This window comes from Opisthocomus hoazin, chromosome 6, assembly GCF_030867145.1.
Source record: "Opisthocomus hoazin isolate bOpiHoa1 chromosome 6, bOpiHoa1.hap1, whole genome shotgun sequence".
Classification (NCBI taxonomy): Eukaryota; Metazoa; Chordata; class Aves; order Opisthocomiformes; family Opisthocomidae; genus Opisthocomus; species Opisthocomus hoazin.
Window position 1 is genome coordinate 35090928 of NC_134419.1, and position 26575 is coordinate 35117502.

A 26575-nucleotide genomic window follows, 5' to 3' on the forward strand; every position below is an offset into this window, starting at 1 on the left:
GAATGGCAAAGGAGCATCAAGTCCGAGTGAGCCCCGCGTAGCTGATTTGCACACACACCATGTGTTCCGGACGTTTCGGTGGCGGTCTGTATAAAGTATAGCAAATGCCGTGCGGTTTCCCTGCTGGAGCATTTCACTTCAAGGGTTTATTTAATACCGTGTGCGTACATTTTTTTCTGACCGTTGGATCACTGCGTGGTTTCCGAAGTGCTTTCTAAATTAGTAAGATCAGTTGCTGGAGTAATGTAATTACTGCCCTTTGAAGTATTTCTGTAAATGACTCTTCACTCTGTTTCTTCATGTTCTGCCTGTGTTATTTCTCTGCCTTTTCTTTCTCCCACCACCCTGTCCGTCCGCCGCCTCGCTGGCAGCTCCCGTTTCAGCGGACAGGAGCGGAGTGCCAGGTTGTCCCTGGCCCGGCGGCAGGTACGCGGGATGCGGGAGGCCGGAGGCAGCTTTGCGCTTCCGTGTCCTTAGCTGCTCTGTGGAAGTGTCAAGCAGGCGTTCAGTGTGAGGTGTTCCAGCCCCGCTCCGAGCGATGGTGTGCCAGGAACGGGGAGGGCGACGCGTTCATAGCCGGAGGTGGAGTGAAACAAGGCGCTGTGTGTGAGCCTGCTGCACACCTGCAAAGCTGAGCCGCTGTGTCGGTGGCCATGGCCATGGTGGGGAGGTTAAAATGCCCGTCAGCTCTGTCCTAGTTCCAGCAGCCTCGTACTCTTGGATTTTGCCTAACCAATGCAACTGGCACTTTAACCATCGTGTTTTACCCTGGTGCCTGGAGTTGCTCTCTGAAAGGCAGAGGAGACCGACCGCAGCCTGTGGGTCAGGTAGCTCTGTGGTTGGCAGGTGAGATCGTTGCGTAGTGACATTTCAAAAGTTACTTTCATCTTTCAGAAACTTGTAAGCAGTCGCTCTTCCTGGTTGTGTATTGAATTGTGGAAAGACACTTGGTGGCTTGTGTGGATCACAGAGCAGTCATTCCCTTACCAGTCTCGTTTAGATACCAGTTGAGTATGAAGTTTACCGGGGGAACGGGGAAGCGAGTGGCAGACAGACTGGCTGGCAGTAGAAACAAGGGATCATGTGTGTGAAGACAACCAGATCCCTTCAGGCCACAGATGAACAGCAGCATCGAAAGTGATTGTCAGGGGAAGAAAGCCAAGGCAATGGGTTCCGGTGAATGGAAGTCAGGACCTAGCAGCGTTTTCTGCTGCATTCAGTGTTCGTGGTGTGCTTTGGAAGCAAGTCGTGTGCTTTTAAAAAAAAAAAAATTCCGTAGAAAAGAAACTCTTTCATGTATTTCAGAAGCGTCCTCCTTTTTTTAAACAGTGATTTAAAGAAAAAATCTGACAGTAAAAGTTTGTTCCAGGTGTGTTTGTGGTTTTTTCGCTCTGTGAGTGATGTAACCATATTTAAATATTTCTTGTTTAGGTCACAGAAATGACTCTGGAATTGTCTCTTGAAGTGTGGTAAGTATCTCATTAAAAAAAAAAAGATGGAAAATGTATTAGTAACAAATATAATTTTTAAGAAAATTCTAACAGAGTAAAATAAAAATAATAATAATAATAATAAAAACTTTTATTTAAGTACAGCAGTGGGGTCTTTATGCAGCCCTGTGTACGTGTCTGATCAGACAATGTGGGGAAGAGGCTAGAGAAGAAAGCCTTCTCCTGGGGCCAGCCGGCACAACCTGTGCTGAGATCCATTCAGTTTTTGGTTGTAAGGCTGAATGGAACAGAGTCAAAATCACCCTCTCCTCGCTTAACGTTCACCTCTGACTTAAGAAGAGTGTATGTTAGTAGGAACGTATGAAAAATTTTCATTGCAGTTTTTTGTTCAGTGGATAAGCAGAGAATTCCAATTTCTAGACTAAATTTATAATTGGATGTGAGTGGTGAACTCGCTGTATTTAAATTTAGTAAGACCACCCAATACACCACCAGAAGCTGCATATTTTGTTTGGTTTCCACCAGTCTGTGAACAATGCGGTTTCTACATCAAATGCACATCCTAAAGGTGCGTCGTGCTGTTGTGCTTTGCGTCCATCACTCCGTGAAATCAGCTGGTGCAATTGTCGCCTGACTAATCATAACTTTATTTTATTTCATCTTATGTAAGTTGATGAGGAATTTACTCTTCCATTCATTTCCCTAGGTGATATTTTTAATTCTGTTTTGAATTATGCCTTGTGTTAAAGCCTGTTTGTTTTGCAAAACAGCTCTTCGACTGATCTCCGGTTCAGCATGGCTCTGTGCGATGAGGAGAAGAAGTTTCGGCAGCAGAGAAAAGACAATATCATGCACAGTATGAAATCATTCCTAGGAGAGGAAAACAGCAAGAGCTTGACCACTTCCCGTGATGTAAGTTTGGAGAGTTCACAGCAGGATTAATCTCACCTGTGGAGTCCTGCATTTGTCTCTCAGAGGCGTGAATGAGACATACGAGCTAAAGGGTTCAATGCAAAGGCAGGTGGCAGGACCAAAAAAAATTCCTTTACCTCTCTGCGCATACAATATTTAGAATGGAGAATAATTGTGCTCTGAGTTTATGCATCAAAGTTTAAGGAGACAAAATCCTCTGCCAAAATGAAGCCTCACATAAATAAGATATGTGCATTATGTGCAGAAGGACAAGACTGCTGAAATGCCATCGTAGGATACACATCACAGCTTTTCGCTTGAACTGTCACCTTAAAGAAACTGCTGTAACTTTTATCTGCTTCCTTATCATTTAAATCCTCAGCAGGCTGTGCCTAGGTGAACACCGGGTGAGGGAGATAAATCCATGCTTCTCATTTTGCTCCGGTTCCGAATGCGGTGCGTCGTTGAGGCGTTGGTTCTGGGGAAGCCTGCAGGGCCTGTCCGGCGCCTGCTCGGGGCCGCGGGCCGCGGCGCTGGGTGCCCGTGCGTGCTTGGGATCCAGCCCGTGCTCTGGCAATGGCCGGGGCGCCGCGGCCTTCGTGTCTGAAGGGTTAGGCAGGGAATGAGCTGGTTTAGTTTCAGAATCAGCTTGGAAATGACTTTCTTTCCTTCCTTTCTTCTGTTCCTTTAGCCCCTTTGATAGGATTAGGGTGAGGAAGTTTATTCCTTAGCGACTGTGAGAAACCGCAGCGTTCAGTGACGGGCTGGTGCTCTCTGCCAGGCCAGCAGGTCTGGAGGGACGGGTGGTGCTTTGGGAGTGAGCAAAGGGTGCTGACCCCTGCTGATCTGTTCAGTGGTTTAGTGAAACACTCCATTATTTTGTGATAGTTAAGGATGCACTCGGTACAGGTCGACTGGTTTTGTTTTAGCTTTTCCATCCTCTTTCTTCCTTGCTGCTTCCCCGTCCTGTTCTGCTCCGAGAATTGTGACGGGAAGACCGTGTGTATGTGCGGGGTGTCAAGCAATGAACAGAGTCAATGAATTAATCTGGGTTGATTATTTCATTGATTTTTGTTCCTTTTGTGCATTTTTAGTACAAGCAGAACCTGACAGTCTTTTGCAGAAGCTGGAACCAGCACTGAAGAATTCCTTTTAAATTTCTCTGACGTTTTGAGCAGGTGGTAAATGTGTTATTGTGGTGTACTTTTAAAATGTCTTGCGTAGTAAAATGTGCCGTGAGAGCTTTCTGAGGAAGGTGAAAGAATTTGACAAGTATTGTACGTATTTTCTTTGTAGAGATACAAATTGTGCACATTGTAAAGGAACATTTTCAAGGTTTTTTTAATTTTCAGTTCAGTTATTTTAATCTTAACACGTGCAGGTCTTGTCAGAGTAGATGTGGATATGTCATTGGTCTGGTCTCGTGCAGCAGAACAATACCTTTCTCAGAAAGGATGCGGGTATTCTGCCAAGGTCCAGTTGGGACCGGACGGAGACTTAGTGCCTGCAGTGTCAGTTCTCTGGTGGCACGCGTGCAGGAATTACTGCAAACACGAGGTGAGATTTCATCTGCTTTTTGGCATCAGCTGCCATTGGTGTCCCTCACTGTCTAAAACACTGAAAGCTTATCAGTTAACTGGCACCTTCCAGGACCAGACAGCGATCTCCGATTGTAGGCTTATCGGCCCTAGGAAGGACTGAGGTAATGTCATCCGCCCGTTTTTCACATGCCAAGTGCGTGTTTTGAAGCTGACTTGTCAGAATTTTTAGCTGCTCCCAGCAATGAAAAACCCGTTTCGTTCAAATTAAAATATAGCTTTGTCCTTATAGCCTGTCATGTTTCCTTTTATTGCTACAGATGGGAGATAGCAGGAGGATTTATAGGACGTTTCGTAGTCTTAACATGGCATCAGAAGTCAGGAGACATGATGAGTATTCATAGTTGCCTGTGAGTCACTGTTTGATCTTAAACAAGTCACTTACTCAAAGTTCACTTAAGTTCCTTCATCTGTGGATAGCAACACGTGTGCCTCGCAGGGATGCTGTGAGACTTTAATACCTCTGAAATCATCACGCATCCCCAGACGGGGAAGTGAGTGCTTTCAGATTTCCGTACTTAATCCTGAGGCACATTCTGGAAACGCAGAGGATGACAGTGCTCATACTTGTTTTATCGCTCAGTTTATTTTTGTAATTTTTGTTGATTTAAACAATTTCTAAAAATACTTCAATCAATTAAAGAAAGCATATAAGACTGGGTTTGCACAATTTTTAATAGTCCTCTGTGGACCCTGTGGCAATTTTTTTTCCACCACAGGCATTCTCGTCCAGATTTTGTGCGCTGTGTTTCCAGCGCATCGGGATAAATATGTCTGCACTACTCATTCCCAAAACAAGATTTAATAAGTTTTAGCGTATGTTTTAGCTTTTTTTGCCAGGTTACTGGAAAATATGATTGAGATTGTCTTTTTTGGAGCCCGTTTTTCTTAAAACATATCTTGTTTCCTGAATCCTTTTCATTTTCGTGCCCAGTCTGGCGATTAAGCAATCGGCGCTTGTTGAGGTGAGGCACCTGTTGGTTGAAGGGGAACTGGACTGTGCTGAGCGTCCTGGGAGCGGTGCAGATGCGCTGACCAAACACTTCACTAGCCTTGTTAAATCCTTCTCAGCTGAGTTTGTCTGGATGATAGCTAAGCTGGTTTGTTCAAAACCAGTTTGGGTCCCTCAGCATTGTGCCATGCGGACCGGCCATAGGAAGCAGAAAGCCGTGCTGGCACGGCCTTTTGGTAGTATGGGACTGAGCGTGGCAGTGTGGCCAGGGATCAGAGAATTGGGCTTTTGTTGCCAAGACTCTTGAATTTCATTCACATTTTTGCCATTGACTCACAGCGTCACTTTCTTGTGAGTCACCTTACTACCCGTTTACTAATCTGCTGGAATGGGTTCAGTACCTCTGCCCAGGTTTTACTGATCATGTGCAAAGGACTTTGGGTTCAGACTGCCTCAAGAGCGGAGCGCGTCAGCCCCAGCTGGTGTACGTGGAGAAGCGTGCATGCCTTGGTCTCCTGCCTTTTCTCCATTCTTTCTTGGTTGTGAGATGGCTTCTTGGTGGTTCTTTTCCCTTTGTACTCTGTCCGCAGCTACTTCCCTCTGCCTCTGCTGATGTATCCTGCAGAGGAACTTGTAAGATGGGTGTGTGTAATCTCACATTGTACCATTTCTTACCTTTAAACATGTTGGAAACTGAATTGCAGCTCAAAAGCTGCCTTAACAAACCTACCTGCTTGCAAATGTGCTCGACCTTCCTCTGCAAAGCAGGAGAGGACTCCTGACTTTCAACACCTGGCTTACGCCTACGAGTCAACTTGTATTCAGTTGGCTGAAGCAGATGAATGGAAATGCGTGGTAGATGCTTCTCTTCAGTTATTGTTTTCATTATTTAAAAGCTGGATTTACTGTGGGAAGCTGGCTTAAGCTGCTGCCCTCTACCCTAGAGCTCTTCCGCTGAATTTCATTTCTGGAAATACAGTAGTGATTGCAACTCTTCATACTTTGCTTTGATATCAAGGGGAAATGAAGAAATACTGCGCATCCACCTACCCCTGGGTATACCCACCCTCCCCCAGTACAGGGGTCTGTGGTTCCCAGAAGGGCTGTGGGTGAGGTAGACAGGAGGCATTTGTGGGCAGGGTGCTGGTGACTCTGCTCAGCTGTCCTGGTTGATCCTCCTTACAGATGTCTCTGCATCCTGAAGAAAACTCAGATTTTCCCTTGTGCTCATGCCACTTCAGTGACGAAGATTTGTTGAATAGTGGCACTTTGGAAGCGTTCCTCACATACTTTTTCCACCTGCACACCACCATCTTCATCCTGTTGGGATTTGCCTTTGTAGGTTAATTAGGTAGTGTTTGTAAAGAGCTTTCAAAGCCTAATGTACGTTACTAAATTTGTGATTAGTAATATGGCTCTTCTGTTCAAAGCAACTGCTCCGTTATTGGGGTGTTGGCTTAACAAAACAGGCATGTCCTAAATCTTCACCTTTCTTTTGTCATTTTTTGGTAGATAGCTATCTCTGGAGGGGCATGACGAATGCTGATGCCAGTAAATACCTGCGGTTTCTGTTACTAAAGCTGAACACTTATGAAGAAGACAGTTAGATAATCTCACTGCATCAAGAATGAGCAGTGTTTGCGGAATGGAAGCCTCGGGAAATGTCTCACCTGACTTGGTCACTGCGTGGTCATTTCGGCGCGACTGTGCGTTTCCAGTCCGCGGGCGAGTTTCACGCCTTGCAGTGGGTCTGCAGGAAGAAGCGGAACTCAGTAGTCACGTGGTTGCCTTTCGTATAACTGATCCCATCCATTGGCACCCTAAATTGCATTTCAGTGACATTTTGACTGATGACTAGTTTGATCAGATAGGGGCTTTCTGCACAACTGTGTAATTCTTTTTATGCTTAGTAACAACTGAGAGAGCGTTACCTTATTACCATTGATGGTGGAAAATTCTTCAGGGTTTCAGAAACTGGGAACCAGATGGGAGCTTTGCTTAGCCTAAAACCCTTGATGATGGTGGCAAGTGAATTTTCATTTTATTTTGTCGTCTTTCTAGACACTTGGGGAAACTGTGCAGTGGAAGGGAACAGCTCTGAATCAGGGCTGGGAAGGCTGGGGAGTAAGAGGGAAAGAAGCATAAAACAAAAACCCTGTAGATACATTTCCAGTCTGGTGTCGCTTGTAACTGGGTCTGCTTTTGGTCACTTTGCTGTCTCTTGGTAGCTGAGGAGGTGTACAGACACGCAGAAACTCTCCTTATCTCTCCTGTAGTTTTTGCAAGGTAGTTGTAAATTTGAGACTGTCTTCGTGCTATGTGGTAATATCAGATGTTTTTATTATAAAATGTTTTTAAACTCCTAGCCAAAATATTATTTGTCTCTCTTCTGTTTCTGATTAGTAACTTTTACAGCTTTTGGCTCTGTCACAAAGATATCGCTCGGATTAAAGCTGGTGTTTAGATTGCTTTAAAAATTTATGTGGTCTTGTAACTAAATAGTTTATTTAATAATTAAGTTTAATATCTTCTCTATTTCGCGTTATAGAGAAGAAGGACAGACATTAGAAAAAAATTCTGAGTATGTTTTTGTTTAGAAATATTGCTACAAGTGGTGACTTCTTCAAATAAATTCTGATTCTTCAGATACCAGGCAGTCAGAGTTGTCAGTAACAGGGTGTCGTGGGGCAATGTGCTTTCTTCCTGTCCTGGTGTTGCCTTGTTCATACTTTCCTTCTTGCCTGCGCAGGAGCCAGGCGCATTCAGCTTCCCCTTATATCCCTGTGTGCCAGGTGCTTCGCTACCTACTGGTTGCTCGTGGTCCCTAGGTACAGGATAAATAGGAAGGTGGGAGGAAGTCTGCTCTGCCCTTGGTGAGGTTTCTGCCGTGGCAGGCAGAACCTCTCGTGCTGCTGGCTGGTTCCTGGCTTCCCTTACTCGTGAGCAGCAGCGCTCTCCTCCCGTGCTGCAGCCCCGAAGTGCTTCTGCCGCCCGGCTCTCGGTGAAGCAGAAGGGGCTGAGAGATGACGTACAGATACTGCACATCGCTCTTGGGGCCAGAGAACCTGAGGGGGACAGGGAACTTCGTGGGTGGGATTACAGTACTGCTCCATTCTACGTACAGTGGTTAAAGTCATATCTCAAAGTGCTCTCTTGAGGTATTTTGCTGTTCTTGCACACAGGTACCACTGAGAGACTGCAGAATACTTACTTTCTGGCTTGTTAGAGCTTTTGTGCATTGATTTGGAAAAGTGCAGGTTTCTTCTCTGCTGGGAGGGTCTCTGGAGGGTGAGCTGTTAACTGCACAAGGCTGGTACCTTTGGCCGACGATTGATGGATAACGTTTATTTAGTACTGTGAAGTCTTTATCAGAATTGATGTGGTGATGTGCCGTTCTTCTCATCTGTGCAGGTACCAGTGATAGCGATACTGGGGTCAGGAGGTGGATTTCGTGCCATGGTGGGGTTTGCTGGAGTCATGAAAGCACTTTATGAATCAGGAATTTTAGACTGTGCGACTTACATTGCTGGGCTCTCAGGATCCACATGGTAAGGGTTTTTTCTTTTGTTTTTCTTCAGTTTTCCTTCAGGAAATTCAAGAACAAATTTTCATGAGAGTTGACATATTGCTAAGTTTGTAATTCACAGAAAATTTTATGGATGCACAACCAGTACAGAAAGGACATGCAGAGGTAGGTGTCTTGCAGCGTAGCAGGTCAGTGGAGCAGGTCTGCTGGTGGAGGTGTTCCAGAGTGCCTGGGGGGGTGAGGGCTGCTCGTCTCCAGGTGATCTTCCTAGCAGCTTCGACAGCACGAAGGGATGGAGAGAGGCGTTACGCGTATGCACCACATTTCTGTGTCGACAGCCAACACTGTACCTACTGATTCTTCCATCTTGATAACCAAAAAAATGAAGAACTTGATCTGTTGGTATAAATCCAAAATATTTTTTGTATTGTTCTAATTTCCTGATGAAATGGGGAAAAAAAAAAAATTCTTGCAATTTGAAGGTGATGGCTCATTCAACCCAAAATGGATTATATCCTTTAGGCCCCTTTTTAGAGATTCTCAAAATCACTGTAAGATCTTCTGCTCCACTCTAGGCTCAGTAAACCCCTGCTTAGTGGATTTGCTGGGGATGCCTAGGACCTGTTTACTGATTCTTTCTTAGCGTGAGGAGACTGGAGCAAATGTATTTCAGCTTGTGGGAAAGAATACCGGCTGACTGCCGTGCTGCAGGGCACCCTGCTGTGGGTTGTCCAGGATGTCTCAGTGAGCGTGTCCTAATCGGGTAGTTATGGTGTCCTTCTGCCTGACTCGGTGAATGCTCCAGCCCACGAGCAGGAACAGCATCACCGGGAGAAAATCAGTGACGTCACTGCGTGAAATGCACTCGCCGGGCGTTACGAGCTCGGGGCTCTTTAGGCAGCAGAATGCTTGGAAGCCCAGTGTTGTGTCTGCCCTAGCCACTCTGCTGAATGAGAGGGTTTCTCTGCTCCCTGCCCAGTGCTGTGAACCTGCAGCCTGTTGTCTTCTTGACTTTTATAAAAGTTGGCCCAATTTACATTTATTACCAACGTTGAAACTATTTGTTTTGATATTGCTTGAACGAAATGATGCAACAAATTTAAAAGCTGTTTAATTTTCATCAGCCAAAGACATCTGAGAAATTCGATCCAAATTTCTTCACTGTTTGAACACCGTAACGCTACAGATTTTTCACCAAGTGAAAAATTGCAGACCTTTTTTTTGTCTAACTTTAAAACTTGGTTTTAATGTCATTGGATCAGGTTGCAGTAAGGATGTTACATCGTAAGAAAATCTTGAACTTTTCAAGGGAGCATCCCAAATGTCACATAATACGATTTTATTTTAGTATACATTATACATATATTTTACATACATTTTTTTTATATGTACCAGTTTGAATACTGGAGCTGCGTCTGAGTCCAGTTTAGGGCCACCTACTAGAAGGAAGGCATTGTCAAAATGGATTCATCCCATCAGTGTTACCTGGGCACTGCAGGGGGCTGGAGCACATGACAAAGGGAGGCAGCTGGGGTTGTGAAGAAACTAGACTCTTCTTGGAGACACACAGAGGAAGGACAGGGCTAATGGCCGTAATTTATGTCAAGAGAAATTTGCCTAGCTGTTAGGAAAATTATTCTGCAGTGAGAGTGGTCACGCGCTGGAATGCATTAGCTGGCTGGGCTGGGTGAGGTGTCATCCTCTCCCTCGCTCAGTGACTGCTCCATGTGAAAGTAGACCTTGGCTGAACAAAGCCCTGAGCAATCTGATCTGGCTTTGGAGTTGGTTCTGCATTGAGCGGGAAGCGGGAATAGAGACCTCAAGGTTCCTTCCAGAAGTACAAGATCATAGGAATATCACCTTTCTTTGAGAGTGAGGGAGAAAGGCTGTTGTTGGAGTAGCTAAATGTCAATGAGCAGGGGATCTGCCGGGGCTGACTTTTATCCGCTGGGTTAACTCTAAGGAAGCACGTGAATTTGAGTTCCACACTTCCTGAGGCAGTACACTAACCCCAAAGCTGCCAACTGCTTCGACACAGAATGATCTGTTCCATTCCTTCGCTGGCTTTTTTCAATGATTTTCACTGGTGTGACGCTGGCTTCCCCCCTCCCAGACTAGAGAGGGAGCTTGCGGACTGCCAGGAGGTGTTGAAATGCCAGGGTGCCTACGAACGAGAGGACGTTTCTCGCTCAGATTTTGGACTACATCAGTTGGTATCCCTGGACCCTGGGTTTTCTGTCCCTGGTGGGGGGTGCAGATTTGTCACTGCTTGTGGAGAGACCTGGATGTGCTGTTGTCACTTTGCAAAAGGTGGAAGATGCTGTTTGGCTGGCTGAGGGACGCGGATAGTGCGGTGCAGCGTGAAACACTTTGGCTGTGTTTCTAGGGAACGGCTTGTGGTCCACGCTCTGGAAAGGCGTCAGGCAGCTGGCCATCAGGTCCTGTTTTGGGAGAACCCAGGTGTGAATGCATGGTTGAGCTAATGCACACCTGTAAAATCTGTATTAACGTGGCAAGGTTATCTGACCTGATTCAGTCGGGAACATCTGTTGGAAACAGTTGTATTTAAACAATTTTACTTTTGCAGTCTTGGTGATGTCATCTCTTCAGACTTCCCTTGCTTGATGAGTAAATAATTTGACACTTTGGCACTCCCTTTCTTTTCTTTTTTTCTTTATTTGGGAATAATCTCTTTTTTTTTTTTCTTTTTCTTTTTTTCCGAAGGGTGGAGAAATCCTTTCCTGCAGGGAGAGGCAGGTTTTTGCTTGTTCCTCGGACGCACGCCTAATCTCGGAGCAATGCATTTACCTCCCTGATTGCTTCTGTCATCTTGCTTGAACCTCGCACTGAATTCTTCATCCTGCATTTTCCTTTCTCTGCTCGCGTGGAAACTTGCTGCCGTGTTCGGTCCACCCGTGAGCTGACGTGCACGCTGAGCCTTAGAGGCTGCACAAGGACGGGTGAATCAGGTTCTGACATCATACGTGGGGCAGGGCTCCTCGTGCTGTGGAGTGAGTTGCTGGGCAGTGAGCTCAGGGCCAGGCTTACACGCTGTGGATCCCACTGCTGTGCAGAATGATGCCTGCAGCATGGTATGTGTGCCTGCGCCGGCTAATTGAATAAATAGCAGCGAAACGAGCGTCTAGTAGATGAGGAAGCCTATCTTGAGACTTCACCCGCAGTGTTACTTAAGCTAACCAAGTGCAAACCACCGTTACCTGCGTGGGTGTCTAAACTTTCAGTAAACAGAACTTCAGTTTCCAGAGTTAGTCAGTGACAAAAACCAAGATTTGCCTGACAGGCCTCTGCTGAATCCTCGGGGTCAGTTCTGCCTCTGCAGAGGTGGTTGTTATTGTGCTGCAGCTGATTATGAAAACATCTAGATCGGGGAAAGCATGCCAGATATTAGCATGTGCTAGGAATTTTTGAACAGTAATAATGAACTGGAGAGTGACAGAGAGGTAGATCTCCGAGTGAAAGAACTGCATGTGTGTACGCTAGGACCTCCGGTCTGCCGAACGGAGGTACGCTGTGACGACGCGAGAAGCTGTTTGTTCAGCTTACGATGATCCACTGTCCCTTAAACAGACAGATGAGGAACACGGGAATCTTCTACCCCGTGCACATGATGGAAATGTGTGTGGAGTGGGTGATTGTATGCTTACATTCAGAACAAATTGTTTAGCTTTCTATGCCCTGAGAAAAAAGAAATGACAATTTACTTTATAAATGGCGAGTAAATGAATCTGACTTACTCAGTAACTGTATGAAATTATTTATGAGCTTATTGTACGCTTCAGGCAGCTGACATTGAAGCAGGCTTGGATACTCACGGAGCCTACGTTCCGTTGCAGGTACATGTCAACTTTGTACTCACACCCGGATTTTCCAGAAAAAGGACCAAAGGAGATTAATCAAGAGTTGATGAACTCTGTGAGTCACAACCCACTTCTGCTGCTCACTCCTCAGAAAGTCAAACGCTACATTGAAGCACTGTGGAATAAGAAGAGCTCCGGCCAGCCTGTCACCTTCACCGACATCTTTGGCATGCTGATAGGTGAAACCCTTATCCATGATGTGAGTTCATTTTTCTGATTGTTAGAGTTGTGAAACTGTTGTGTAGTAACTGCTGTGACTTTTTTTTTTAAATGACCTTGGTAACATTGAACAAAGCATGTTTAGCAATACCGATACTTACAGCTGAAGAGATACTGGAGAAGAAACTTATAAAATGCTTGCCTTGCTCTGGGACATGTTTCTGAATGGCCCTCGTTTCGTTAAGAGCAAGGAAAACACCATGCATTCATGTGCAACAGAAAGAACTCGACTGATGGGTACTTGCAGCAAGCTCTTAACATTGTGTATCAACCACTAAAATGACTGCTCAAACAATTTCAACAAAAAATTGCAAAATGGTGTAACGTCTTTAAGCACATTTCGCTATTAGCAACATTTGCTTAACAAAGTACTAATTTCAAGGTGAAAGATTCCTATCTATTGATTAGTACTTGTTTTGCTGAAAAAAGAGACAACAGGAGGGTTTCATACTGTTGTATTTTTTATTGACAAATCTTAAATGACTGAATCAGGTACACAGACTTCAAGTTCAAATGAGTCAGGTGAGCAGAATTTGGGTTTGATCTTACTGTAAGATTGAAAGGTGTTAACAGGTTCACCGACTTGTTTTATGCACCGGTACCTGTCATGAGGGTGCATTGCCGTTCGGTTTTAAACACTCTAAAATACTGAAAAACAGGCAACGCAGCTTTTAGTAATTGTGATATATGGGGTGAGCTTCTGGCAATGAAGGGATGCTGATGATCCTGTGAGGTTGGTTAGAAGTCCCTGTTTGCTAAGGAGTTAAACAAATGCACAGATGTTGAGCTTAAGCCTGCACCTGACACAGTCAGCGAAAAGCGGCAAGAAGGCTCTTGGTTATTCACAGAGAAGACAGCTTCGCACCGTTATGCCAGAATGGCTTTCAGTCTTGCTTCGTTGCAGACTCCAAAGTATTTTCTGCGGGAGATGCAGATCCTTGGTTAACAAATGTCGGCCTCTTAATAGTCCATTTGCTTTTCTTCGTTATCTTTGCTGACTTTTCAGAAACAGCACAGCTTGAAAAACATTACGTGATTGTTTATGGCAGTTCTTCCCAGGAGGTTTTCCCTTGTTTTGGTCTTTTAAAGTAGCAGAGGGAAAAAACTTGCTTTGTCCAGCAATGCTGTTTACTTCTTGGCCATGTTATTTAGGGTTCTACCACACATGCTCATTTAATCTTCCTCTCATGTCTTCTCCCCCTCCTTCCTTCCCAAACTGTGCATCTAAAAGGTATTCAAGCAGATCACTTCCTTCTACAAGGCCTTCTGTTCTGTTTTTCCTGGAAGGAGCGGAGTTTGTCCGTTTTCCTTCTCTGTGAGGGTTTCAGAGAAGTGTGTAGCCTCCCAAAGATCAGCAGGCCTTTGCAGGACCCGTTTGGACATAATGTCTCTCTTTCCATGCAGAGAATGGACACCACTCTGAGTGACATGAAGGAGAAAATCGATAATGCGCAGTGTGCTCTCCCACTCTTCACGTGTCTCCATGTCAAACCAGACGTCTCCGAGCTGATGTTTGCAGGTACGTTCCCACTCTATGTATGGAGTCGCTTGAGAAAAGGAGAGAGAAGGGCGTGGCTGAAAAAAAACTCTGTTTTTTTAATACTTCTGAGAATAATTGTATCCTGCAACTTGTACACACAGAAATCATTAGTCTCATGGCAAGGATTAGGAAAGAATTTGCCGTGATATGAAACATTCTTCGGGGCTTAACAGAATTGGTGTTGTTACAAACTGAGTACAGGGAGATTTAAATTTGTAAAAAGAGGAGGAAGTTGTGACGTTGAAGGATATGCCGAACAGGTACATCGTAAGGACACTTCTGAAGGGTTTTGAAAGGTGGTGGGGAAAGGGACACATTTGTGTTCAGCAGCTTCTGGGAGTCTGACAGCAGAGGATGATGAGCAGAAGATACTCGGGGACAAGTGATCACATACTGAGGTAGGTGGAAGTTTATTGGGTTGGTGCAGTATTTGCACCGAGGTTACACGGTTGTGCAGAACCGGCAGCAAAAGGACGTGCTCCTCATGGCACACCGTGGAACGGAGCCGGTTCTTGGTGTTGAAGATGCATCTTTTCCTGTCCGTGGAAAGTCAGCAGACTCTATTTTAGGTCAGTGGCCTTTGGTTTCTTTATCATTCTTGGGTTTGGAGACTTGTTCTTAGACCATTTTGCAAAGGTTATTTTTACTTTTTTGCCTGAAAAGAAGTCTAACAGAGTAATGGCCTCTTTAGGTTTCTGTGAACTGTTAAGTGGTGGCCAAGTTTTTTTTCTCTGTATGTTACAACAAAATTATTTCCTAGCAATTGAAAAGAATATCGGTTATCCATGAAGTAGCGAAGTAGAGTCAAGACAGCGAGAAAGCTGGTGTTTCTCCAGCGGCAGAAAATTGCTTAAAATCAGTTTATTAGGCAGGCAAAGGGAAATGTCTTCAGTCATACAGGATTATTCCTTTGTCCAAGACGAGTGAAATTAGAATTGAACAAACAAATTAAATATACTCCCTCTTTTTTACTTCTTGCACAGTGTAAAGTACTGCTGGTAACACAAAAGGGGCTTTTGCTTTCATTTATTTCAGAGGTTTGTGTCCCATCTAGAAGCTTCAGCTGAGAGTGGGTCCAGTCGTGCTAGGTGCTGTACAAAAGCATCTCTGTAGCTGTAGAGTTGGATATAGAAGACCGAGAAGGGGAACATCAAGTGGCTTGCCCAAGGTTTATAAGTCAGACACTGTATCTACATTTCCTGCAAAATTCTTTGGAAAAGTTGCTGTCAAAACTTTGTTCATAATGGAAAAGGAGGTTGTAAATTAGGTTAAATTTTTCATGGGAGAACGTCTGCGTTCCTACTTAGGAAACAGAAACCTCTGTGTTTGAAAATAAACATATGTTGCTTTTTGCTGAGCTTCTGTTTTCTGAGACCTGGTATTTGGGTGACGTATTCACCGTTTTAAAAACAATGATCTTTAGTTAGTAATGGCCTTCTCTAAGCGAGAGCAGAAGCACCCGAAGGCTGGTGTAGTTTCTCTAGCCTTACCAATTGGTCTAAAACAGGTATTGCTTCTGCCAGTCGAGCTGATTTTTGCTTTATTGAGGCTATCGTCTACATCATTATATAGGATGCTAGAGCTTGATTCTTTCTATTGTAAGCTTTTTCCCTGCTTTTAGAATGGAACAGCTGTTCTCGATGTGAAATACATAGTAAGTTTTCAACAGAAATATTTACACTTTTTTTATTTATTAGATTGTAGCTGTAGTTGAGATTGCTCGTGTTTTTTCAAGTTGAAATGCATTAATTGTGTCAGAGAACATTCCTTCCTGGAGCGATGGTGCAGGATTTCATGCAGCTGCTGACAGCTTTCATGCCCCGGGCTCTGCACATTTTCCCTCCCAACAGCATTGGAGCCAGGCGGCGGCAGCCATACCCAAACCTGCAGTAATCAATTTAATTGAACATCGTTATGGTGGTTCAGTTAGACAGCTCTTTTTTTTTTTTTTTTAATTATGGTATCTTCTTCAAGGATAAAAAATTACGTGCAGATACTGATACCCAGTGTTAAAGAGGGGAGTGGAATTTAGTGTTCAGCTGTGGTATTGCGTGCTTCCATCCCCGAACAGCCTCTTCACCAGCTTGGCTGCTGCGATGCCAGACCAGTCAAAATTTGGATTTTGGGGTTTCGCTCTTCAAAGTCGTTATGATAAACTTAGGTCTGTGGGAGGGTGAGTGTGTGTGGTGCTCCATACCAGTAAGTGCTGCAGAGTTCATTTGGGAAGCAGGGCTGCCTTGAGGCGTGGATTCACAGCCCGCGGATCCCAGGCTCCGGGTTCCAGCAGGCTCCTGCAGCCGGTGCTCGGCTGGCCGTGTTCGTCAAGCGGACGGGACTGGCTGTGGGGTTTTGCTCTGCCCGCACGCAGCAAGGCTGGGCTGCGCAGGGAGCCTGGTCTCGCTGTGTGAGTACGGTCCATGCGTATGTATGCCCTGTCTTGAGGCTGCCGGGTGCTTGAGACTGGCAAAGTGTTACCTGTCTTCTCTCCGGAGAATGGGAAGGAACCGTGGCATCTGCAGCTGATACGAAGCAGTGCAGAGTTATGAGCTGACTTACACCAGGGCCACATCCAAAATGCAGCAAACACAGCTGAGAGGTTTGACTGCAGTACAATTTGCATTAAGCCACAGCCAAGAAACTAGCCTGGTTTACTGGGATATGAACAGTCAGTAATTCTCTTGATACAGAGTTCTCGTCTCTTGGGACATTCGAGTCTTACTCATTTAAAAGGCCACTGTCTCAAGGTGCTTCTGGAATGGCAGAAACGAATGCTGAAGCCCTTTCATTTTAAGGCAGAAATCTTATCTCCCGAAGCAGAATATGTGATTTGAGAAATCATCTTCAGTGCAAATCAAAATGGAAGTGGACTATCACAGGTTAAATGAATTCTAATTCTAAATTCAGCGTTGCTGTCAGCATGGTTCTGAATACATATCTGCCAATTCCAGTTTAGATATCTAAAGGGAAATGCCATTGAACTCCGGGACTGGGTCTTCAAAGGAGTTTCCTTCTGCTCCAATAAATGTGAAGATTTGTGGGTGGTTTATTTGGAAAATGGGATGTTGTATTTGACTTAGCATAGATAAGCATTGCCCCATGAAACGAAACTCTCAGCGGTCGTGATTAAATCTTCCCTTTTCAGGAGAAGTGCTTAACCTTGTGCTGGATGTTTCAGTGGAAACACTGAATATCTTGAGAGTGGATGGCACGCTATGACTTGTGGGGATTTTTCAAAGCTGTTTCTTTTGCCTTTCCTCTTCAGAATTACTTCTCCTTTGTTTACAGAAGCAGTCAAATCAATCACAGCTGAAAATGTGGATGATAAAATAGATTAGTAGGTGAAATGTAGGGTATTTGTTGTTTGTTGCTCCCTTTTTGAAATGAATTCTCTGATGCAAGCAACTCCACCGGTATCAAAGAAAGTATTTCAAAATCAGCTAAAATCCATTTTAAAACCCTACCATTCTGTGATTCTGTGATCAGAAAATGCCTTTGAACATTTTATTCCGTATTTTTATTGAGCTCTCCAATAAAATGGCATGTACTTTTAAAAATGTGTTTGGCACTGTTAGGTAGTAATGAGTTTCTCAGCTGCCTCTCAGCTTTGCCTTTTCATGTTGGATTGCACTGGAAACTTTGGGTTTTGGTGGAATCCAAATGCCTCTCCTAGAATATTTCACAACTTTTGTGATATTAAATAATTTTTGTGTTGCCTTTGCCATTGCCCTCCAAATTTTTGGTAGGATCACAGTGAAAGAAAAGAAACTTGGAACTGAGAGCCTCGTAGCGTTTCACATGACAGGGAGCCATACCGCAGCAGAAGATAAAAACCAGATGTCATTTTGTTTTCTCATTCATGATCGTTGCTTTGATACTTCTGTTTTTACAACCTCGTAGTTTTTCACTGAAGTTTGTTGTGATAAGAAAGAATGAGAATTCCTTCTCTGCTGTGGCATTAGGCTGTCCTCATTTGAAATCAAAACTTTGACTTCTGCACAACCGAAGAGATCTTCCTGTTGGTTATTTAGCTTCCTATTTAACTACAGTTCTTTGCTTGGAGAGAGGTTTCATTTCTGTGTGTGTGTTTCCATCCTCTGTTTCTATTCAGTTTGAGATCGCTAGGCAAATTTTGTTTCTTCTTTTGCAGATTGGGTGGAATTCAGTCCGTATGAGATTGGCATGGCAAAGTACGGCACTTTCATGTCTCCCGATTTGTTTGGAAGCAAATTTTTTATGGGGACAGTGGTGAAGAAGTATAGTGAAAATCCCTTGCATTTCTTGATGGGTGAGTATGTGACAGAAAGAGACTTTAAAAGAAAACTAATTTCAGGGGTTAATGGACGAAGACTTTTAAATGTAATCACACAAAGTGTGAGACAAGGAGGAGAGTCCTCAGCTTGTTGGAAGACATCCATTTGAAAGACTTCAGAGGTCTGACTTGGCATTCCCTGTTCTTTTTGTTTCTGGTGTGTACGGCTGAGCTTCTGACTTAGCGTGTTCCAAAACCAGAGCTGCGTTCAGAGAGCAAGCAACTGCTTGAACAGTGCAGTGTGTGGTGGGTGGGTGGTTTTTTTCTGCTGCCAGCCTCCATTCATTGTTTACTCTTTCCCTTTCAGGCGTCTGGGGCAGCGCGTTTTCTATATTATTTAACAGAGTCCTTGGCGTCTCCAATTCTCAAAATAAAGGTCCCACCATGGAGGAAGAATTAGGTAATATTAGTCGATAATTCTTCTGCTATGCAAAGCAATTAGTCCTCTCTAATCGGTGTCATCTCACTCTGCGGAGGGATGGCACTATGCTCACAGTCATTGTAAGAATGCGGAGTGCGCTTGACTAATTGCTGACATGACGAGATGCTGACGAAGTCAGGGAAAGAGGGTTGGTAATGGCTTGCTTTCACTTTTGTTTCTGATCAGTATCAGAGGTACTGACAGTCACACGCATGTATCCAACTATTTTCATGAAGTTAAAAGAATCCAGCTCCCTTTTTTAGGTGGTTATGCTAGTTTTTGGAGAGCAGAAGATGGCAAATACTTGGTAGTTACTTGTGTAGTCTCGTGACACTGGGCTGTGTTAGTCAAAGGATTAATGAAGTTAAACCACGTTTTGTCATCTCTGGGTTGTTAGATTGTTCCATGCTAACCACAAGTTACCTGTTGGTATCTGATCCTTTCCTTACTATTTGAATGATTTTGGTTTCGTTTCTAATGCACAAATGACTGTAAGGAAAGAGCTGTAGCTTGGTTTGGGTAGACTGTATTGTGTTTTATTCAAGAATGCAGTTGATAATGAAAGGTTTTTTTTAAATTTTTTTCCTGTTCAGAAAATGACATTACAGGGAAGTATATAACCAATAAATAAATTGTACCAGACGGCCAGATTTTTCTGAAGAGCATGGAGAGAAAATGCGGATTGAGTTGATCTGGGGGAAAAAAAAAAAAGAAAAACAAAAATCCCCGAGCCCCTTAGCTCTCTCTGTCTCCTAATAGATGGTATTCAGCTTATAAGTAAACTTATAAGCTTAAGATAACGTACTTATTTGTGGATGAAAGTGAGAGCTGTGGCTCCAGGTTCCTATTTCTGAATACACCTCACGAGTGTTAACACCTACTGATGGAGGCTCTCTGTCAGTAGATTTGATACTGGAGAAGCCTGTGTTATTGCTTTTCTAAGATGTTGAGAGACAGAATGTTATCTCTCATGTGTGGCTGATTTCACATACAATTTAAAAAATATGCTTTGAAGTGGGATTAGATGTGAAAATACTCATGTGGCTGGAGCGACAATCTGTTAGCAGAGCTGAAGATGGCCGGTGACGCCTTGGTACCCCCAAAGTGAATGGCAAAATGCCAGTGGGCACCAGGAGAGCCAGCGTTGCGCACAGCATGTGTAAATCACTCCTAGAGCAGTAAATAATAAATCCTGCAGAGGGGTTGCTTTAAAGAGATAATTTGATGTCCAGAAAGTGCATTGGTTGTTTTTGTTAGCTTCCGTTCTTGGTTGCTGGTTTTTATTTTGCCCCGTCTCCTGTGTCACTGCTCAGGAATTTGTACATGTTTGTCTTTGCGTGTTTGTCCGTTGACGCTTCTTGAGTAGTGATTGAGGACCCACTGAGTATTAAAAAGAAAAAGTATTTAAGGCAAAATACACGGTGACTAAGCTCTTCTGTTCCTGTGGGGATTTTTACAGTGTTGTGTGTAAGTCGAAGAGGGCATAATCCCCTTTAGAAAAAAAGCAACAGTGGTGGCCAGCTGTATCCAGTATTCATTACCAAGGGTAATAAGGCTGTGGGTTTTTATGCTTGTTATTGCAGTGACTCTCTTTTAGCCAGGCGTGCTTATAGGAATTAGACTCGGACTTTAGCGAGAAGTGCAAAGTGTAGTTGTCGTTGTTCTGATACTGCATTTGGTAGAAATTGCAGCATTTCTTGGAAATTACAGCCCAAAGCAGAGGTATGGTACCAGAGACCAATGTCTGCATTATCATTTTGTGAGAAAAAGTAGATGTTCTTTTCATTTTTTAAGGGAAAAAACAATTAGTTGGTAATATGTTCAAGTTCGTTAGGAAACAGCCCTCATTCAGTTTATTTTAACTGGCTTCAAATTTCATTTAGAGATGATTCCTAGCATACATGATGCTAGGGAATAAAAAGTTTTAGTTTTCAAAAGTCTGGTCTTGGGTAAATTGGCATCACTGGAATTCGGTCCCTGTCTCCAGTCTCTGTAGCTATGTGTATATATATATATATATATACACACACATATATATATAAAGCCAATATATTCTAATCAGATTCTGAATGTAGAGATGTCCAAAGCAGATGAAATCTCTTCAGCTGTATTTTCTGTTATGAAGACTATGATAATTTTGCGACTCAAATTGTTTTGAAGTTCTTATCTGTTCTGACAATTAAGCCCTAGCAGTTTGAAATAATTTTATATTTCTTTCAACAGAAAATATTAGGCTAAAGCACCTTGTAAGCAATGACAGTTCAGACAGTGAAGATGAATCACAGCATCCAAAAGGTAAGGAAATCCTCACATTTTATTTCATAGCTTACTTTTTTCATCAGCTTTCATGCGGCATGGTCAAGCAGTTTTCCTTGATCTTACCAGCAGTCTCATATCACTGAGAGCTCTGCTCTCATTTATACCAAAGGTAAAACTTGGCTAGCCTGAGGATCTTAGAGGAGCCAGTGGCTCAGCAAAATCAAGAAGTGTTGGACAGGAGACCTCAGGAGGGCCTTTGGATGACTTTGTGCCTCCTGCTCAAGCTGGTGATTGAGTGATTCTCTCACATGTCTTCAGCCTAGGGGTGAGCCCAGCAGGGCTTCACAGAGGTCTGTCACTTCACATACACCCCAAAATCAGGCTTGCTGAACCAGTGATCTCCACAAGTCTGTTCCCAGCAAGCTGCTGAGCTCAGAGGAATGTTCAAATTGCTACCAGCCAGCAAACTAGCACTATCCATTGCTTTCAAGGGTGCCTTGATCAAATATTTACCTGAGAGTGGTGTAGTTTGTGTTTCCAGCATTCACAGATGCCTCCTAGCAGCTTTGCGAATGACGTGTGATATTGGAAATTCCTAGTGCTTGGCACAAGGTATTAATGCCCAGGACCAGTTTCCCAGAAGAGGCACAGCCACAAGGGGAACGTTGGGCAGTGGGAAGAAAATGTCCTGTCAAAAATTATCTTTGGGTCCCTAAGCCACCTGGGGATTCCTGTGATTTTACTCAGGGTCTCTGTCTCGTCCTAATAACGCTTTCTGTGTTTGATGATACTTGTGGGGACAGCAGTGACTTTCACCTGAAGAAACTGACTATGTTTTTAGCAACTAAAGCAAAGATGGCAATGTAGCTCTCTGTAATTTTGGGATCTACAGGAAGAAAAGAAAATCTTGTGCAATGAGACAGTGAATTATGTCATTCGCTCAGTTAAATGATTACTTCTTCAGTTCCCCCTGTGTGCAAAGTAATAGGGAGAGGGCAATACCACATTTTGTGTTTATTTGTGGGTTTCCTGTTTGAGCACTATAGCCAGCATGAAACACTACATTTCTGTCATAGCTTGTAGCCATAGTGGACAACCTACAAATCTGTGATTTGTAAACACTTGGTAATCCCTCTCACTGCTATACAATATTATTTTACAGATGTTGGACTTAGTGGTGTTTGATGCTTGTTTTCTCTCTGCTTGTATAGAAATCAGCTCCTTTGAAGCCTGGATTAAAGAGGCACATTTCAGTGCTGGAATGAAAGTGTCAAGCCTGACCCTGAATTATCTTATACAAAACACCCCAAAAAGTCCAGTTTTGACAGTTTACAGATGCAAGGTGATGCCAGTCCAAATAATTGTTACTGCAACGTCTAGTTATAGACATCTGAGTCTGGACATTTGATTGTACTCTTTAGTTAGGTAAAACCAGATATTGGTTGTAGTCTACAGTTTACTGTAAGGATATTTTCAGAAATTTTAGAATTCCTATGCTAGAGCATTCTCTTTTATGGAGACTAACTTTGCCTTCTTAAGGAAAGCTGGGTTTCTAGCAATCAGCAAAATATGGAGAAGGGTGCAAGTACACATCCAATTAAATTTAGGTCTACACAGAGTATGGATCTTGGCGACTCTGGTCTGTCCTCCGAGCCCAGCAGAGTTTGCATTCTGGGTGCCAGCACAGAGAAAGCCATACGCTCATTGCCCTTTCCATCCAGACTAATAACGTCTGGCTCAGGTCATCTAAGACATTCCCAGTCTGTTTGCCTGATGGACGCATCCACACAACTGTACCACAGATGAGAAGTTTCACTGGCCTGTGAACTAAAGAGGGTGGTTTCTCTCCGTTCCTCTGAAATTCTAGAAGCAAAGCTCCTGCATTCAGTCCACGGCTCCTTGAAAGAAGGCTATGACCCAGTTCCTTTTATTTTAATAGGACCTTTATTTTAGTAGTCCCAGAAATCTTGGTTTTATACTTTTTATGTTAACTGTCTCACCATTGATTATTTTCATTTTCCTCTACAGGCACTGAAAATGCCGAGGCAAATCAAGAATATCAGAACAGCAGCCAAGAAAGCTGGGTGCAGCGGATGCTGATGGCTTTGGTGGGCGACAGTGCCCTCTTCAACACGAGGGAAGGGCGTGCCGGGAAGGTGCACAACTTCATGCTGGGGTTGAACCTCAACAGCTGCTACCCGCTCTCCCCGCTGGCAGACCTGCTGACCCAGGAGTCCGTGGAGGAAGATGAGCTGGATGCGGCTGTGGCAGGTGAGTTCGCAGAAGGCCTGTGTGGCTGCATGTTCGTTAGCAGCACCAGAAGCAGCGAGCTCTTAGTGTGATAACGTAAAACCACGAGGCTTACGACAGCACGTACCCGAGGGCAGGAGAGCGCTGCTGCGGCAGCAGCCGTGCGTGTTGGTGGGTGGCAGAGGTGGGGAGGTGGCGGTGCCTCGAAGGGCACCGCGCAGGGACTGCCGCCTGCCTCCGCTGTCCCTGGCAGTGTCTGCAGAACACTCGGGGCCGTGGGGGGGCACTGGCTCTTTGTTTGGAAGTTGTTGGCAGAGGTCACCAAGCTGCCTTCGTGTGTGGTGCCCTCCAGTAAGGCCACTTGCTTACCTTTTGGAGAACTCCAGGAGAGTATCCCGTGTCGTTGCTTTTCTCAAACTGGTGCTAAGCCTTCTGGTGGAAAGAAAACCTTTCCTTGTCCTCCTATAGGGCTTCCCTGTTGCAAGACTTTGGCAGCTCTTCTGCTGTGTTTTTCTTCCTCTGAAAAACCTATGGAGGCAACACACTTCTTTGCTTGTAGATCCTCGCTTTGCTGACGCCGTGTTCTTGCCGGTGCGACTGATCTGTCAGGTGCATTCACGTTTTGCCTGTGACTGATGTGTGGGTACATCTGCGTTTCACCTTGGCTTAAGCAGGAAGCCAGAATGTGGAAGGGAAATAAGAATTTCAGAGTAATGTTAATTTGCAGAAAGTTCACTGTCTTCCCCCACTCCGTGAAGTCTGTGGTGTGGGAATTAGGAATATAGTTCAATTAGTATTTTGAAGATTTGCTATAGACAGTGTTCATTACAGTCTTCTCAGTGAAAGCCAATAAATTTCTTAGTATTCTTCTGGCACTGGTGCTTTTTTTCCTTCCTCAGTAGGCAGCAGCGCAGCGCGTTAAGGACATGAGTTGCTCTATAGAGAAGTTGCGTCACAGCAAAGGTGCAGACTTGGGGAGCCTCCACATGCAGTTCCTGTCATACAGACTGTAATGCTTTGAGATTATTATGGATTATTACTAGCATCCATCAAGCCAAGGAGCTATAAATTTCTGAAAGTGGTGTCCCTTCCACGTTCCTGTGTAGCGGCACAGCACTGCCAGCCTTCCCTCGTGACAACAGCAGTCACTTATTTTCTCTTCAGAGGAAAGAGATAGTCTGTCTGGTCCTTATGCGATAGTAAATACCAGATGTCGTTTAAAAGCTTAAGTAGCAGACGCGCTCTAATGTGTATTTGTTAATGTAACAAATCCCTTTGAGTGGCTGCAGAGTAATTTCCATCTGTACTCCACTTTCCAAATATTTTTGTCATCTCAGAGGTGTTTACAACTGGATAATCTTAATATTTATAGTAGTTGTAAAAGAGGCAGGAAAGCGGGTAGTAAATTTATGGTTGGAAAAAATGACAGTTGATGAGAATTTTGCATAATGAAGACGTGGAGAATCTTCAGAATCAACTATCAGCTTCCTGGGTTTGAATTTCAATTGAGGTGAAATGCTGCTTTGACAGCATGAGCCTGCACTTCTGAGACAATTACTTTTGAGTGCCTGAAATTTCTTTGGGTAGAATGTGTGGCAAAAATTTAGACATACCTGCATTTTTTTTTAGCGTTACCTGAAGCCCACACGCATGAACCTGAACTAACAACTCAAATCTAACAGCTATGAGCAGTTGCAATATTATGGTCAAGAATAGTTAAAAAACACTTGAGATTTCAGTAGTTAATATAAAATTTAACCATTCAGTAGTGTGGTAAGTGTATCCGCAATACAATGCTGTGGGTTTTGCTAATGTATGTAAGAGCCTGGGAGCCCAGAGGCGCAGATGGCAAGGAGGCTCTGGGGTACGTTTGACATAGTGTGCGTCACCAAGGTGCTGGGTGCAGTCAGGCTTCGCACATCGATTCCTACCGCTGGCAGTTTACCTGTCAGCTTGAGTTCAGGGTAGTCTGAATTACTTTGGGGCTTACTTTCTCTTTATTACCAGACACTCCAAAGGAGAAATAAATGAATCAAGCGGGATATAAATAATACTTTGCATCTCCAGTTGGCTCAAACCTTGTGTAGACCCCAGAGTTGCGGTGCAGAGGATGAGCAGTGGCAGACCTAAGGCAGTGTTACAGTCGTGGCGGAGGACTGAAGTTAGGGTCCGCAGTGCATGCTGCAGAGATCCTGGCTGCTCAATCTGCAAGTCAAATGCTTGGCTTCGCTTTGCTACAGGTTTTATTTATGCTGAGCATTTTCTTAACTGACCTCAAATATGCTTTAGAACTTTACACCCCTGCAATGATTTCACTGTGAACCCAGACTTGTTCTGTTTCTGTGCCTTGGTGTTACAACACACTAAAATCACTTGAGAAAATGCCAAGTAAATAACAATGGGGAAAAAATAACTCATAGTCTCTGCTTCCTTATTTCAGTATTTATGGAAACTGTTATAGTGGACGCACGTCAGTAGCAAATGCCCTTTTCATCTCCCATGCGTCCACTGAAGCTGCCGTCTGTGACAAAGTGTGGTCTCTAGAACGTGCTCCCTTTTTTATTTCCAAACAATTCTTAATATCCGTCGATGTATCTGATGACCGCGGATCAGGTAGGCCTGCTGTGCTGGTGCCACACGGCACGGTGCTCGTAAACAGCTGGTGATTCTCCCAGCTTGGTGAAGTGAGAGCTGCTGGTAGTATGGGTGCACCTCTCATAAAAGCAGCCCGCATGGGCTGAAGGTTGATGTCCTGGGCTCTTGGAGCGTGAATACTCTGTGCAGTCCTCAGACTGTTTGATGAAGAGTGAGGGATTGGCTTGCCAGGGCTGCTAGGCTGCATGGAACGATGGTCCTGGGTTCCTGGGTTGTGGGGTATACAAAGAACAACGCTGTTGCAGCCAGCCCTGCAGAATAGCTGCCGCATGGGTTACAGAGCAGGTGAGGCTTCCTGCGGCACCGGGGTGCCGGCTGCGCGTGACCCCTCTCCTGGGGGCGATGGCAGGCTCCCTGGCGGTGTCCCGACCCGCCGCTGGCTCTGCCTGCGTGCACGGCTCACTGCGGGGCTGTCTGCTGCAAGTCACACCGACCCCCCTGCTTGGTCTGCCTCTGACGCGTTCGAAGCGCACCGGGTGATCCTCATTGCTTGTGGAATTCTGACCACGTAGCGTGGACACAGCCTGCATTTTGGAGCTTTGCTTCTCAGTTCAAAGGCTGGAAATGTACTTCTGAAGTGAGTTACGGTAAAAAGGAAAACCTTG

General features: G+C 44.4%; 1 protein-coding gene across 3 annotated transcripts in view; it reads left to right on the forward strand.

Moving 5' to 3' along the window:
• The window catches only part of PLA2G4A (phospholipase A2 group IVA), a 75460-nt gene that overhangs the window by 40150 nt on the left and 8735 nt on the right, over window positions 1-26575 (forward strand). For all 3 annotated transcript variants that reach the window (XM_075422731.1, XM_075422732.1, XM_075422733.1), the window contains exons 7-15: window positions 1432-1469; window positions 2222-2363; window positions 8325-8461; window positions 12294-12516; window positions 13941-14055; window positions 18224-18361; window positions 18693-18785; window positions 21030-21101; window positions 23094-23336. In XM_075422731.1, the coding sequence (XP_075278846.1) occupies window positions 1432-1469; window positions 2222-2363; window positions 8325-8461; window positions 12294-12516; window positions 13941-14055; window positions 18224-18361; window positions 18693-18785; window positions 21030-21101; window positions 23094-23336 (1201 nt within the window). The remainder of the gene's footprint in view (window positions 1-1431; window positions 1470-2221; window positions 2364-8324; window positions 8462-12293; window positions 12517-13940; window positions 14056-18223; window positions 18362-18692; window positions 18786-21029; window positions 21102-23093; window positions 23337-26575) is intronic.